Genomic DNA, 16,549 nt, shown 5'->3' on the forward strand with positions numbered 1-16,549 from the left:
GGCCTGGGGAGCAGAGAGGGGCTTTTGGGGACAAAGGCTGTACCCTGTTGTTGCTGTACTGGGGGCACCTCTGAGCCAGTGAGAAGGTGGCAATAATGTCTCAGGGGCAGGGCTAGTATTTGCACCGCCAGTTGTGAGAGTGATATCTTGGGGCTGTTCCACCTACACAAAAACATTGAAAACGCTCTTTATATTTGGGAGATCTGGTGGTACCAGGTATCGCTTATGAATACGCTGCTAGGGGACTTTGAGGGAAGACGGAAGAGGAAATTAGGAGGTTGTTAGAATGTAGGGGGTCGGTTTGCTGTTGTATTGTTAAGAGCGTAACTGTATTTGATTTAAAAACACAAGCTTTAGAAATAAAATATGACACCTCTGTAATATGGAAACGTGCTTCAACACAAGTACGTTTGCTGTTGCTCTTGTGCCTTTTTTACTACAGGTCTGTACTTGCTGCCAGTGGAAATCTCCGCAGGGGTGTAGCAACTGATGATTGATACCACCTTTCCAAAATACCTGGGTTTTTTTGGTCAAGCATCTGTGTAGAAAGTGCTGCCCATGTCACACCCTTGGAGGAAGGGATACAGAATCTTCCTCTCCCATGTGCAATAAAACGTACAGGCCCACGGAAAAGTGAGCGGGGGTCAGGCTGGCTCTCCCTTCGTCGGGGTGTGTGAGCAGTTCCCCTCAAAGGAAAAAGTGTAAATTTTTACTGTGATGTTATGGAGTAAAGTGTTTTTTTCCTCCCCTACGTGGGAATATTAAGGAGTTGGTCAGATATCTGGGAGATTATCCTGAACTTTGTACAGGATACCTTAAGAAAACCATCCTAAAATTACAAAATTTGAATGTATAGGATTGTAGGTTTGTTCTCCTATTCTCGTCTTGTCTTTAAAAGGGCTGGAGCCTGGCAGCCATGGCGGCAATGATCAGTTTCGGGAGTATTTTTACACAGCTTCTCTACCTTGGAAAGGTTTTTTGAAATAGTGTAATTGAATGTATGTTTTATGACAGCAGTGCTAAATCGCTGTTAGCAACTGCAGTGCTCTTGGACGATTTTAACTCAATTGGGACGAGACTTTATGCTGGATGTATTCTGTGCAAGTCAGAGCATTTGGCTTTCTTCCCTTGTTCAGCAAAAAATGCACCCCAGTCTGCAGCTGGGAGAGCTATTGTCTGCATGGAATAAATGGTCGTTTTAAAAGTTTTTCAGTTAAATAGAATACATAATAGAAGTTATTCTGAAGCACATCAGTAGCATCGGTTAAGTGGTACATTTCTGCCTCAGTATTAAATAAGTAATGTTATTTTAAAAAACAAAACAAAGCAAAACCAACGTGCCCCGGCCCCCCCCCCCCAACACATTTTCACCCATTTGGTAGACCAGGAAGAAAAAATAACTATAACTGTCTCGTGTCTATAAGGTATCTATCATCTTAGAAAAATCAGTAAAGGTATTATTATAATAGAAGACGACCATATGTAATTATTTTCTACTTTAAAAAGTGGGTTTTGCTTTGCTTGAGTACATGAAGAACTATGAGAGACCACATATTCAATGTCAGCGTTATTTTGTGATACATCTAATCACAGTAATCTCATGTAATCTAGAATTTTGAATACAGTATAAAATCCTACAAGGCTACGGTAGAGGAAACAGTAAACCTCTTTACAAAAGAAGTCGAGCAAATGTGAATTCAGACTTTTTAATATTTAGCTCAGCTAAATATTAAAGCTAACAGTTCGGGAAAGACAGATTTTTGAACTAGGTTTAGTCTTTCCAGTGTAATTCTCTATTTGTGAAGAGACACGTTTATGCTGTGACAGATTTCTTAATGACTATGCGCTCAGAGGAATCTCATCCCTGATGAGAGGCAGGGTACCAGGCAGAATTTTCTGGAACGTAGAGGGCTGGTATCTCGTTCGGTATGGGAGGTTTAAAGGAATAAGGCAGGTGGCCTTCTTCATACTTGTCGTCAGGCAGAGGATGCACTTCAAACTGCAGGCCGCTGGACTGGGGCAGCAGCAGCTGTGTCCCTTTCAATGGCCACCAGCCAGTTAAGTTATTAAAGACTAACACACGCTTGATGAAAGTTCTGATATAAGCTCTGCATTTCCTATTCAGAGGAGCGCTGTTTGTTTGAAGCACCATGATGTCACTCAGAACGACTCCAGGTTTTGTTTTGGTTTTCTTGAAGTGTAATTTTACTTTCTTTTGCTCTCTCTCCTTGTCTCAAACAACCCGGCCTCCTTTTACTTTGCAATAGGCTGACATATTTTTTCTACTTATGCTACAAATTCAAGCATCTCTTTATAAACACGTAGGACATCAAAGTCGGAGGTGAACGGATCTATCCGTGTGGGTTTATTTCAATTATTAAAGGATACTTGCCTGGAAGTTGTTATATCTTGAGTGCTGTACTTGAGTCGGTGAAGTTTTATATGCCGTTTGGACTGCATGTATAGCTTGTGAACCAATTTGTGTGCTTTCTTGCTTGAAGTTTGTACTCCTGGATTTTCTGATTACAATTTCATAAAGACATTGGGGTATGAGAAATGATTGATTTTTATTTCCCTCCCAGGCCAGAGGCTGGATAAAATGCTTTTTCCACGCTGCCTTAAAGCTAGATGTAATCTAAGGTTTCAGTATGAATTTTATGAAAACATCCACTCTGCTAGTCCTGTTACAGATCAACATTTATGTGTGCCTTAGCGTTACCAGTATTTTTCGTATGGATTCAAGTTATTTTTGATGCATTGAAAATGGAGCTTGCATTTGTAAAGTGTCTCATTCGGCCTGTACCAGGAGAATGCAGTTGACTTCCTTGCTAATTATTCCATTTTGCAAAAATGTATAATAACCTTAAAAGAAACGGGCAACTTAAGCAAGGAATGTCTTTCTGTGTACATCTTCAGCAGAATTAAGGCTACTTCATTTTTTTAATTACCTTTTTTCTCCCCTCCTATTTTCCTGAAATATTGATTATAATGTTGAATTACAACATGGAAAGAACTGCAGGGACTGTTATTCTTGCGATATGTGCCTGGGCTTTGTTTTGGCGCATTTGCTGTGTGGGAGTTAATTTTACCACCGGTGCTTGTATTGTACACACGAGTCTCGCAGGCCATGTAAGTTCCACCCTATGGAGATTTATTTCAAGAGCATTCCTCCTAAAAGCTGGAGGAGCTGTATTTGAATTAAATTATTTAAGAAATGACGCGGCTTTTCAGCACTTGCAGTACTGGCGCTGCTGCTGTCAAATGCTGCAACACCGCACTTGAGCGGCAAACCTGGTACTACAGGAGCGTGGTAGCTGTGGGTTTTGGCTACGAGACACAGAACTGAGTGCAAGATGCACGTATTTGTACCGTAGGAGAATCTGGGTGGCAAACTGGGTGTGCATCATCTCATCAGCAACTCCAAGGGTTGAAATACTCACTAGAAAAAATGTGTAATAGTTGAAGTGTAGGTATTTGAACAAAGTAGAGTAACTAAAGTTTTTGGTGTGCTAATCCACTTTTTTTCCCACTAGCAAGAGCACAGGGAAGAACTCTCTCCTGCACAGAAGATCAGCATAAAACATTCATTAGGTATAGCCGGAAACCTCAAAATCATTTAAGCGAGATGCAGATTTGTCACTGGTATCGATCCCAGCCTCAATAACTTCTCACTTAAAGTCCAAAAGCCTTTGCTATGGGCAACGCACTGTTGTTTCAGGAAATAGAATTTATTTGTTCTTCCAAAGAAGCACTGTCAATAAAAAACAATAATAATCATTGCCTTTGTGGGCAAACACAAGACAGGCTTTTCTTGCTGTGAGGTTGAAAGGTCAAGTATTTGCAGGGAGGAAGTTATTTTACTAAAGCTGGGGCGGTGGGCTGTCTAATTAAGAACAAAACTGCTCCATTTTAAGTTTTAGGTTTACTATACATTCTAAAATCAGCTTAGCATAAAGCTCACAGCTTTTTAAAGTCGGGGTTATCTATGAGCTAAGGCAAACGTTTCTGTAACAAAACAAGACACGAGTGTCCTGGGGCAGCAGTAACCTTTAACAAAAATCTGAGCTGGTTAGGGAAGAGGTGAGCATGTGAGAAGAATATCACAGTGCTCGGTACACGGGAACACGGAGCTGGGATGATGCGGAATGAGACTGCGTGGTCACTGTAACTTCCATCAGCTACCCATTAAACATTTAGTGCAGACAGACCCTTATAAAATCCCTTCTGTGTGCTCTGTGTAACATAGACCCCAGGAGGCTTCCTCGTATCCTGCAAGAAAACCAGATCAGAATTGAAAGCTGTTGGCAGGTTTGGGACTTGCCAAGGGAATAGGAAGAGAAGCTGAGGTAATAACCAAGGTCTTAAGCAGGATTTCCACTTATTGCAATTGATTTTGAAATCAGGAGAATGAAACTTTGGGAAGGAATGAGAAAATAGATTTTCTGTGAGTTTCAGTATTGATGAGTGCTTAAAGCAAGAAATTATGCTTTAAAAAATTAGACTGCAAATATAGGGCATGTTTATCTGGGCACCAATTTAACACATGAGCCCTTAAAGACCTCTGGCATCATCTTATGCTTGTGCAGCTCCTAAACTTGACAGTGACGGTGTACTCCACCACCAGCCTGACCTTTATATCTTGTAACCCTGCTCAAGCGGCAACCCCCCGTGGTTATCGTGGCTATCGATGACCATCTGTGGTGGTCATAATGGGTGCATCTAGTCGTGATGGCTGCACCCAGCTCAAAGGTAGTTTCAGGGAGACAGATAACAACACAATAGCCAAGGACTAACTTGAGCAATATGCCCGCCTAACCACAATACTGCTACTGTGGTTGATATGCAAATATGACTATAGGTCAATTATCTTACGCCCATAAATAGTGAACAGCCCAAGAGCCCTTTGAGCTCTCCTGCACAGCAGCGAGCTGCACGTCAGGATCTCCCCTTGAGTAAGGACGCCTCTCAAGATTACTTCTCAAGATTCAGAGAGTCCTTGCTGCAACAGATCCTCAGTAAGTGACTAATAGCATGCTAAACTTTGCAATCTTAGCTAAGTGATATAAAGGATCGATTACACATATATAATCCTTTAGACATAAACCATTGACCAAGTCTGGGACTAGGATTGGATCCAGCTGCACCTAGACTCTTCTCTGAGAATCATAGAATGGTTTGGGTTGGAAGGGACCTTAAAGATCATCCAGTTCCAACCCCCCTGCCGTGGGCAGGGACACCTCCCACTAGACCAGGTTGCTCAAAGCTCAAAACCTGGCCTTGAACACTTCCAGGGATGAGGCATCCACAGCTTCTCTGTGCAACCTGTTCCAGTGCCTCAACACCCTCATAGTGAAGAATTTCTTCCTGATATGTAACCTAAATCTACCTCTTCCAATTGGAAGCCGTTACCCCTTGTCCTATCACTACGTGCCCTTGTAAAAAGTCCCTCTCCAGCTTTCTTATAGTCCCCCTTCAGGTACTGGACAGCTGCTATAAGGTCTCCCTGGAGTCTTCTCTTCTCTAGGCTGAACAATCCCAACTCTCTCAGTCTTCACAGGAGAGGTGCTCTAACCCCCTGATCATCCTTGTGGCCCTCCTGCTCCAACAGGTCCATGTCCTTCCTATGTTGGGGGTTCCAGAGCTGGACACAGTACTCCGGGTTGGGCCTCATGAGAGCAGAGTAGAGGGGGAGAATCACCTCTATGGATCTGCTGGCTGCGGTTCTTTTGATGCAGCTCAGGATGCGGTTGGCTTTCTGGGCTGCAGGCACGCGTTGCCAGCTCACGTTGAGCTTCTCGTCCACCAACACCCCCAAGTCCTTCTCCTCAGGGCTGCTCTCAAGCCATTCTCCGCCCAGCCTGTATTTGTGCTTGGGATTGCCCTGACCCACATGCAGGACCTTGCACTTGGCCTGGTTGAACTTCATGAGGTTTGCATGGGCCCACCTCTCAAGCCTGTCCAGGTCCCTCTAGATGGCATCCCTTCCCTCCAGTGTATCAACTGCCCCACACAGCTTGGTATCATCAGCAAACTTGCTGAGGGTGCACTCAATCTCAACATCCATGTCATCAACAAAGATGTTAAATAGTACCGGTCCTAGTACTGACCCCTGAGGAACACCGGGAGTTTAGAAAGCAAGGTCGACTCAATGGGAGGGTCTCCTTGACAGTTCTGTCTGACCCTGTCCTCTATGCAGTAAGTAAGCAAGTGTGCATTGCCATCGAATCTTGTTAAAACACTGTCACATTTACTATCAAACTTTGTTAAAACCCTGGTTTATATCAAATGTATCACTGCTTCTCTCTATGAGTGAAGTGCTTTGCTCCATCTGTGACAGACAGGGTGGTTCTTTTCATTCCGGGCAGTGTCACTTATACGTATAAGTGCTGCATATGGGCGATCATAATTATTAAACTGTTTTGCACCCCTCCAAGACAGTACATGGGCTGATGGAGTGGTTTGGTGAGCGAAGGTCATTTCCTCAGGTGCCTGGAGCCTTTGTCGTAGTCTACAGTACCCTGGCAAGAATATGTGGGCACCACTGGTCCGCTGTGCTCTGCTCTGGGGGCTAGACCTACTGGAAGCTGGAAAACATGCAGAATGCACTATTGATGCAACAGTGCTAGGGTATGCCTTGTTTGCATGTTCTTGATAACAATTCTCACTGCTCTTTGCACAAGCAAAACAATGAAGTTTTATAATTGTTTCCATGATGGATGATATGATCAATTAGAGTGAACCCGTATGTTGCACTCAGGTTTGGGCCAGATGTGGGAGACTGCCCTAATTTACACCAGTTCCCTGAAGTTCTCAAGCATAGTGCGGTCACAATTTTGGTTTTGCCTTGCTTGCTTTTAGAGAAGCCCTACTTTCTTCAGAGAGGCTTTTGTCCAGGATTTCCTGAGATTTTTGTTTGTCACCAATCCATTTTTAAGCTCACTGTTCCCAGGGCTCCTGAATGGAGAAGCTCAGCAGGGCAGGATCCCCACCCACCACCCTGGCCGGTGGAGCAGACCACAATATGGCCTGCAGGAACTGCTAGTGCTGCTTGCACAGCCAGTGGGAGCGACCATTATGTTAAAATCCACAGGATGCACTATTTTGTGAGATATTTAAATTATGTGGTAGCATATTAACGCAATGGTAGTACGGGGCTGGAGGAAATTATGGATGTGGCAATGCTGCTCATTAATTTGACGAGGAACCCTGATCTGAGGTCCCTGCGATGCAGGACTTCTGAGACATACAAACAGCACCTCCATTTTTTGGTTGCTTTTGCGAGTGATGCACAGCAGTGCTGTGGGCGACTTTGTACTTCACTGCGCTGGGCTAACAGGCGGCTTGAGCAGAGGAATGTTATAAACTTGACATCTAATCCATTAAAGGCGAATATTAAAAGTAGCTGGAGGTCCTGCTCTGAACCTGTGACTACCTCTCGGTTCTGTGCTTTGAAACAGTATTTGTCTGTTTGCCGCTCTCCTGTTGATTCGCAAAACGCAGCAGCAGGAATAGAGCCTGTTAGGCAAACAGGTTCAAACGCAGACAGGAACCCGGTTAGAGAAACAGGTGAGCAAGAATTGTTTTCTTGAATCTTTCATTAGCTATTGTGTTGAATATTACTTTCAACAGGGAAAAAGCAAAATATTTTTATACAAAAATTTACAGATTTTTAAGTGACACATAGGTAAATTAACAGTATCTCTATATTTAGAAACTACTCCACGTTCTGTTATCAGCGGTTATGAGAGAAAGGCAAAACTCTGAGTCTCTTACGAACACTTTCAGGCAAAATCAAACTGGATCCTGCGCTGTGTTCCTCTTTGGACAAAAAGCTACGTTCCGGTTTCAAACACCCTCCTGTTTTGGGTTTGTATTCTGAAGCATCCTCCATGGCGGCAGTCTCATTTAATCAAAAGGCATTTTCATTAAATGCTGAGCGTTGTGCAGCTTTTCTTTCCTTGCAGTTCAGGGCAGCTCTGTCCTGTTTTGACTAGCATCATATTCTCAACAGAGACGGTGGGATAGTTGCTGGGTGCAGCAGGTCCCTTGGGCCTGTGATAGCAGGGTGAGGTACAGGCTCTCGATCAAAGCTCCCTGCCGTGCCTCGGCTGGTGGACTGCACTGCCCACTCCTGAAATGCGCAGCTCATCTTAAAAAGCATTTGAACTTCTCGTACCCGCTGTTCTGCCACTGACGGCAGCAGTAACCCTCCTGTTCTTTGGTAGAAACACAGAATCATAGAATGTGTTGGGTTGGAAGGGACCTTCAAAGGTCATCCAGTCCAAGCCCCCTGCAGTAAGCAGGGACATCTTCAACTAGATCCAATTGCTCAGAGCCTCATCACGCCTGGCCTTGAATGTCTCCAGGTAACGTCTTTATAATTGCAAAGCTGGATTTAAATGTGCCAGTCCAGTCTAGCACCTTCCTATGAAAGTATCATCTTAGAAATATAAAATATATTTTAAAAAAAGTTAGTATTCATTCCTAAAAGTATTTAGAGTTGGATTCCCAAAGAACTAATGTCTACTCGAAACAACTACTCATGATAGCCTTCAGTTTCATAGATATCTGCACTGCCATTCCGAAGGGTCTTCCCAGCCCCAGTCATGTGTTCCCTCCACTTCCCTTCTGCTGGCACTTGCCCTTGACTTCATGCATAGTCACACTGCAAAGCTGAGCAGGGTGATTTTGGTTTTGGTTTGCTGGGTTTTGGCTTTTTTTTTATTAGTTGCCTAAGTGCCCGTAGGAAAGCAATAGGCAGCTGGAGGTGAGGGACAAGAGTAGGTCTTCATGACAGAGGGGATTAGCTGGGGTTAAATCTTGTCGTGAAACGACACAGAAAACTCTCTCTGCCATCTTATGTTCTGGATGTGTCGTGTAGTGTTACTTCTGTGTCAGGTCAAGCATGCAAATGTGTCCTGTAAGCTGGGCGTGTGCATCCTGTGCCAAGTCGTGTTGATCTGAATGCGGTTCTTTGTTGGAGCAAGGGCTGCCGACAGGGAGCCGCTGGCAGGAGCACAGCCAAAGGCATGTGTGTGACTTTAGGTACCCAGTAGTCTCATTAAAGCCAATGGGACCACTTCGGGGGCTTAAAGTTAAGTATGTGTGTAAGACTTTGCAGGATCAGGGCCTAATGCTATAAAGTCTTCAGGATGTTTTTAACCTGTATTCCACAAAGCCCTCATCACGCTCAGGGGTGCTGTAAAATGACAAGTAGTAAGAAATTCTCTCCTGGTGGGATCAAAACCAACTTTCCAGTTTTGGCCGTTTTTGTGTGCACACACTATGCTTACAGCAACGGCAGTGCTGGAGACCTGGATGTGGTGGCGTCCCTCTTGGAGGTGCCTGTGGCCCTCACCGCTCTTGAGCTTGGCAAACATGGAGCCTACAGCCCCCTTCTCCTCAAACCTTACCGCAAGGGAGATTCCAACCCTAACAGGCAAGGTGCCAGGAGGAGAAGGCAGGCTAGTCTGACACAAGAGGCTGGAAAATTGGGAGGCAAATCTGAACGTAGACAGCAAAGAACTGCTAAACAGATCCCTGACCAACGTCACACGCTAAGAGTTGGCCCTTAGTTTTGTCCTCTGGTCTGGCAGCGACAGGACCCTGGGCTTTGCTTTTCTGCAGTGTTTTTTACCCGCTTTTTCTCCACTTTCGTGGCTCTGGCCCACCCGCTCCCTGTGCCTGGGGACCCCGGCCCGGCCGCCACCCCACACACAGCCCAGCCCGCCCTCAGCTCCTTCTCGGCCGCCGCGGCACAGCCGAAAAGGGGAGAGCACGGCTCCCTACAGGTGTCTGCTTGAGCCCGGCCGGACGCCCTGGGGCTGAGCCTCGGGCAACCAACCCCCGCGGGATCGCGGCCCCTCCAGCGCTGTCGGGACGGGTCCGGCGGGCGCTGGGGGCGTCGGAGGCGGCGGGGCCGGGTCGGCCTGTCGGCCCGCCCCCGCCTCCCGTGGACTTCCAGGCCGTGGCAGGGCGCTGTGGCCGCCGGCAGCGGCTCCCAGCCCGCCCCCTGCCCTCCATGCGGCTCCGGCTCGCACACCCCCCGCCTCCCGCTGCCGGTTCTCCCCTCCCGGTCGCGGCTGGCCGGTGATTCACCCGCTCCCCGGGCTTTGTTCGGCTCCGCGGGCCGCTTCAGCCCCCGGGCAGGGGCAGGGCAGGGCTTGGGCAGGTTCCCCCCCGGTCACCCCCCACCCACCCTCGGCAAAGCCGATGTCCGCCGCGCCCGTCCGATCCCCGACGCTGCGGCCCCACAGGATGAAGAAAGACGAGTCGTTCCTGGGCAAGCTAGGCGGGACCCTGGCGAGGAAGAAGAAAGCCAAGGAGGGTGAGTTCGCCCGCGCGGAGGGGAGGAAGGAAAGAGCATCCGACCGGCGTGACTTGCAGCAGCTCGTCCCGTCCCGTCCCGTCCCTCCGCGGGAAGCCTGGGCTGCGGGCAGAACCCCCGCTTTGTTCGCCAGCCCCCGCCGAGGGGGCAGCGCCGCCCCAGGGAAGGGGTCGCTGGGGAGGATGAGGGGGAGAAGCGGCGCGCCTGCCCTCTGCCCCCGGGGCGGTGGCAGCCCCGGCGGGACGCGGGGCCTCGCCCGCCTCAGCCCAGCCGGGGGGCGGCGGCTCGGCGGGAGGGCGCTTCGTGCGCCCCGCGGGGCCCCAGGCGCCGCGGGCGGGCGTTTGGGGGGACGGTTGGGGGGCGGTTGGGGGCGGTTGGGGGGCCGTTGGCGTTGGGGTGGGGGGCCGCCGGGAGGTTCCTGCGCTTCCCGCCGCACGCCGCTGTGGGGTGGCCGTTCATCGGGCGTGCGCGGCCGGTGCCCTCGGGGGCCGGCTGCTGGCTCGGCCGCTCGCCCCGCCGCTCCCCGGCTTCCTTTCTCGTACGTCCGAAGGGACACACACCCCCCCCGAACCCGCTTTCTGCTGTAAAATAAACTTGTGGTGACCAAGGAGGCTGTGAGCGTCGTTTCTTCTAGTCTGAGAGCTGAAGAAGCTGTGAAGGTATGGTTGAATCCACCCGCGCTTCGTTCCGGGCCCGCTTCATCCATAGGCTTCACGTTGGCGTAGATACTTTGCCCAGAGCGTTTTTCATAACTGTATATATTCATCAAAAACACCCAGCCCTCAAGCACCAGGATTTGGCACGGGTATGCTTACAGCAGAGTGTGTGTTCCTTGGGGTTGTCACTGTTGGCACGGCCGGTGCCAGCCGGGCAGGGAGGCATCCGCCTGCCCCTGAGGTGTGGGGAGCCCAGAGCAGCTCCCTCAGCTGCAGCCCAGGGGACTGGCACCCACATCCAGGTGGTTCAGTGGCCCCCGCCACGCACCCACCCCTCTGCCTGGACCCGCCGTGGGGCTGCAGCCCCATCTCGTCCTTGTGGGGCAGGCGTGCGAGCTGTTGGCACAGCCATCTGCTGTCAGCAGAGGCTGTGCGGGGATAGCACTGTTTACTCTCGAGCAACACGGCTTTTTTTTGTTGTTGTTGTAGATAGGGAGAGGACATCTTGCCGCTAGACTTGATAAAGGCGGTCCAGCCCTCTGTACGCAAAGTGTACCTTTCTTCCGAGTGTTGTCTCCTCCGAGGACGGCGTACTGTCCTCCTCTGCCTCCCTCACTGACCAGACTCTTCCTCTGCGTTATCCCCAAACTGCTGCCGTCTGCTAGCAGCAAAATTGGGTGTTCTTGCCTGACGCTGTAATACAATTTCAACTTTCTGGCCTGGCCTTTTTGTTCTAGTGTCTGATGGGTGTAGGGTAGGGACGTAATGCGAGTTTCAGCCTCTTCTCAGCTGGCTGTTGAGCGAGCACATGTTTTACCCATATTGAGTCTATTGATTGCCAGCAACATTTAGAAGGCAGCTTTCTAATATTTAAAAATAATATACTTGGCCTCAAAACCTGGCTCAAGGAAATTGCTTCCTTTTCCTTCTCCTGGCTGTTTTGGCGTGGCTTACCGGTATTTCCTTTATTATCTATTTTTAATCAAGTTTCTCCAGCATGGCTCTGCTGAGGAGCAGCAGAAGCGGTCATGCCTTCTTCATGATCTCATTTGCTTCTGAAGGAAGATGGTGGAGAAAACTCATCTCCATCAGGGGATGCCGACCACACGCTCCGAAAAAGTGTTTCATTCAAAGGTGACTTCTAAACTTAAACAGATTGTCAATGTCCCTTCTTAAATGAGACATTTTGGCATCACTAGGTGGTATTTTTGAGGCAACCCCTTTCGGCAGGGACCACCCGCTTGTTTTGCTGAGTTTGTCCATTATTTTGCCTACTCGTGTGGCCGCAGCTCTTCTTGGCGGTGGAAGGGGCCATTTTGGTTACTGCCCTCAGTATTTAGTGGGGAACCGCTGCTGCGGTAGCATAAAGCTTCTGTCAGTGCGATGAGGAGGAAACGGAAACATGTGGCTCAGCTTTTAATTTGAGTATTCCTTCCAGTCTGAAAATGTGAAGGGAGAAAAGACCATTTACAAGGCTGTGGAGCCACCCGTTGGGTGTGACACGCTGTGCTGCCGCAGGCGGCCGAGGCCCGTCGTTGTAATGGGAAACGGCTTATTGCCCTTTTAAATTTTCCTCCGTTGGAAGTTTTAAGGCTGGGGGAGGGCAGAATTTGCGCTTTCTTTTCCCACTTGGGTAGCTCTCAAATGCAGGCTGTCCAGACTGGGGCTGTGAAACTGGAGGGGGCCGAGGGCTAAGCAGTGAGGAGGCGTTGCGGTGGGGTCAGCACCAAGGGGGGAGAGGCTGGTCTATGGCTTGTGGGAGGACCTGGGCAGCCGCAGCAGCAAATTTCAGGGCTAGAAACTAAACCTTTGCATGTGAGCGTGAAGCAGAAGTAAATCGGAAGCTTATCTGAGTGTTGTTCCTTGAATTAGTTGACAGAGCTATGTGGTCAACTTTTCCTGTGTGCTTGGGGACCGCTCTGCCCTGGGGGTTCTCCTCCCTCCCGCCTTCCAGGCAGTTTCTGCTGGTTCTCTCTGAGGGGACCAGCAGAGGTCAGAGTGATCTTCCCAGAGTAAATACTGACCTCTCCACCAGCTGCTCTCCACAATAGCAAATAGATGTGCTTGGCTGCTGATTTGTCGCAACTAAAAATCATTCTTGCCTCCTCTCCCTCTAACAGCACGAAAAGGAAGCAAGCACAAGAGAGCAATTTATACTTCTTGCTTTTGTCGCCCAACTTTTGTATCGCAGCTTAAATATGGGCCTAGTATCACCGTCTCATCTGTAGTCATATAATAACCTTTAGCCTGGTCTGTGCAAGAGCTGTAATCCAGTTATATTAATCCTTTTCATATTTGTGCACAACTCCTGAGCCACACAGCACAGAAATCCTTACAAGGACACTGAAAAGTTTTTGTCGATTAGTTACGCGGCTTTCTGTTTTTTAATCATGGGCGGCAGCCACATCATAAACAACCATAATGCGTGGCTACCAACCTGTAAGCAACTAAATTTAAATATTTTTTTTGGCTAACTACTTTATAACATGCTGCCATCTATTTTTAGAGGGGTTATAATGGGAGAGGAGTGTTCATTAGGCTTATCAAGGCAGCCAGTGTAAGCGCGTACCCTTGCGCTATGGCAGAAGGATAAATAAGGTTCCTAGGTACGCTGGTGATAGTCACTGTGGCAGTATTTGTATCATTTACCGTAGCATGTAAACAGCTTTGCTGCTGCTCTTGCTTTAGCAGTACGGTGTGACATAGTGCTTTGTAAGTGGGTGCCGGTAGGTGAGGTAGGGTTAAGATTTCAGGTCAAATTCTTCAATGTTTTAAGTCAAATTCTATAGGTTGCTTAACTGTTTGAGAAAGCCTTTGAATTTCTACCTTGAAGCTCTGCTTTACACTATTACACCTTATATTTATGTTTCTGAATTTTTATGGTTCAACTGACTTGGACAGCCCTGACTTAAAAGAAACAGCAGCCAGCGTTGTTCATGGGGGAGCTGGTTTTACCCTGGTTTCCTATGGAAGTAAGGGGTGGGTGATCTAACTGTCTGTTTGGCTCCTCCCTTCCTCTTCCTTCCCAGGAATATTTTTAACCCATAGTTTGGCTAAAAATGCCCCTGAGAGAAAACTACTGGTCTTAAAGATTGTTAAATGTTGGCAGATTGTGTCAAAATGGGTGACCAATGAGTATAGAAAGACCTCACTGGAATTCCAGTGGGAATTCCTCACTGGAATCCCACCGCAGGAAAACCTGCCAATGCGCTCATCCTTGACATGCTAGTAGAGACCCCAGGTGGGAGGGAAACAGGTGGAGAAGGGACATGTCTATGGGAAGAGCACTGTGTTTTTAAATGTTACAGTCAGTTCCAGTGCTGGTGCAACCCCTTGGTTTATACCCGCCCCATTAGGCTATGTGGAAATCTGCAAAAATCCAAGTTTGCCTGCTGTTTCTGCGCCATGTCTTGGTGTATCTTGAGCTTTTGAGATGTGCCACATCTGTAGTGTGGTTACTAAACTTTAGCATATCTGTTCAGGAGCTCCAAAATCTGATTTAAATACCTTAGGAAACTATTGGTGTGCTGGCAGGGCCCATAGCAGGATGCAGTTTGTAAGCTAGATGATCCCTTAGCTTCTTTTCAGACCCTGTAGAGATACTGTTTCAGATTGTGCTGTGTTTCATCTCCATCTCTAAAAGGAACTTTAAAAAATAAAACCTCCCCTTTCCCTTCGGTCAGAGTAAAAAATAAAACCTCCCCTTTCCCGTCGGTCAGAGTAATGCCTTTTTGTACTGAAATAAAGGAGGGGGTTTGCTGCAAGCTTCACTCCTTGCCTGCTTGCAAAGCGCTTTGTTTTCTTTTCCTCATAATACACTGCATGAAAGATCTGGGCAGCAGGTGTTTGGCTAAATAAACCTTCTATTATTGCATTTGTGTGTGTGTGTGTGTGTGTGTGTGTGTGTATATATATATAGCTTATATGGAGGAGTCAGTGAGAACAATACAACAGACTTAATTGCTTAGTGTTGTTTCCCAGAGACAGGATTGAGGGTGGGCACGGCGGGTGTGTGCGTGAGGAAACTACTCCAGAAAAGAGCAATTTATTGTGCCTGGTGAAATCTGTGAGGGGGAGGTGGGGGGGGAGATGGCAAGAGATGACACTGCTACAGGGGGCAGAATTACTGCAACAGCAGCTAAATAATATGAAGGTTTTACGCACATCAGGGGAGGTTAAAGTATTGTTCTTGGGATCTGTGGCTCAGCGTAACATTGAGGCAGCGCGGCTGTGAAAAGTGTGCTGCTGCATTTGTCTGCAGGCACACCAGGTTGGTAAACGGCTTGGCAGATGCGTGTTTCGCTAGATGGCAAGGTTTTTCTCCCAGAGAAAGGTGGCAGTTGTTGCCTCTGTTTTGCAGGGGGAAAAGCTGGAGGGTGAGGAAGTGAAGCGGTTTGTTCAAGGTCGTCTGGCAAGCCAGTGACAAAGCCAGGGAAAGAAACTGTATTTCCTGAGTCCTCTCTAGTGCTGTGATCCTTAGGCAAAGAAGCTGCATAATCTGCCATTTCCCACAGCTCTACATATGTTAAAACCCATTTTCAGGTGGGACTGCTCATCCTGCCCGATCCACTTTGGCTTTCTGGAGGGAAGAACATGAGGAAATAAGCTCAACAGCAGAATTAAATTGGAGGAAACAGTGTCTTTATCATTTCTTTGAAACTGATTGGGCTGTTTCTGTGGGTAATTGCTCTCTGGAGGGAAAAGAGGTTCAAAACCAGATCTACTTTGTTGCCTTTGTATTGATGAGCACATCTCAAGTCTGTAAGGCATCCCCTTGAACACAACAGAACAGGAGAACTGGACTTGCTTAGAAAATGGATCTAATCTTTTATTTGAATATGATATACTGAAAATAGCTAAAAATCTCTTTTTAATGCTGTCTGCTATGCAGTCTCCAGAGATGTATTTGTGTAAACGGACTGCAAAAAATGTAACTTCTCCATCTCAGTGTGCTGCACCTTTGCTTTCGCAGCTGCCTAGTGGCTGCTTGAGACTTCTAACAAATCTATATAGCTTTAAAATGATGCTGAAAGATGCCTGTTCAATAGATCCTAGAAAGATGTAAATCTGTAGGCACGCTTAGTTCAATCTTCATTCACCTTGCAGGTGGCACTCACGTTGGTGGTGTTATTCATGCCTGGGGTTTGGTCACAGCCATTCCTGGCCATTGCAGATTGTGTTTCATGCTGGCTGTGCCTGTGTATCCTCTTTTATGAACCTGTACTGGTGGAGTAATTGCTCTAACCTCTCTGATGTGGAAGAACTGGGACTTGGGCATTCACTTGGTGCCTAAAAAGGTCAGGAGGGAGGTGTACTACTGGTGTGGTGCCTGGATTCTAGCTTTTGTCCAGAGGCACATCTGCATTTCTGAATAGCAGTGAAGTGCCAGGTAACTTGCGGGGTGCTGGCTAGGCTTCTGGCATTTCTCACCCAACAGGAAGTTTCACGAGCAAATCTGCTTCATGGAAATCCTTGAAGGGCAATCTGAGATGAGCTTCACCGGGTTGCTTCTTATTGTCTCCTGACCTGGTACTCAGTGTATTTTTAAGGCTGTTTCTTTCAGTAG

General features: G+C 47.7%; 1 protein-coding gene across 2 annotated transcripts in view; it reads left to right on the forward strand.

Moving 5' to 3' along the window:
• The first annotated feature begins 9,995 nt into the window (after positions 1 to 9,995).
• PARVB (parvin beta) overlaps positions 9,996 to 16,549 on the forward strand; it is a 65,418-nt gene continuing 58,864 nt past the window's right edge. The window contains exon 1 of one of the 2 annotated variants that reach the window (XM_054192383.1): positions 9,996 to 10,327. In XM_054192383.1, the coding sequence (XP_054048358.1) occupies positions 10,213 to 10,327 (115 nt within the window). In that variant the 5' untranslated portion in view covers positions 9,996 to 10,212. Of the gene's footprint in view, positions 10,328 to 10,811; positions 10,987 to 16,549 lie in introns of those variants that run through there. The other variant, XM_054192415.1, reaches the window with a different exon arrangement.

The sequence above is a fragment of the Rissa tridactyla genome, chromosome 1, assembly GCF_028500815.1.
Source record: "Rissa tridactyla isolate bRisTri1 chromosome 1, bRisTri1.patW.cur.20221130, whole genome shotgun sequence".
NCBI classification, from domain to species: domain Eukaryota; kingdom Metazoa; phylum Chordata; class Aves; order Charadriiformes; family Laridae; genus Rissa; species Rissa tridactyla.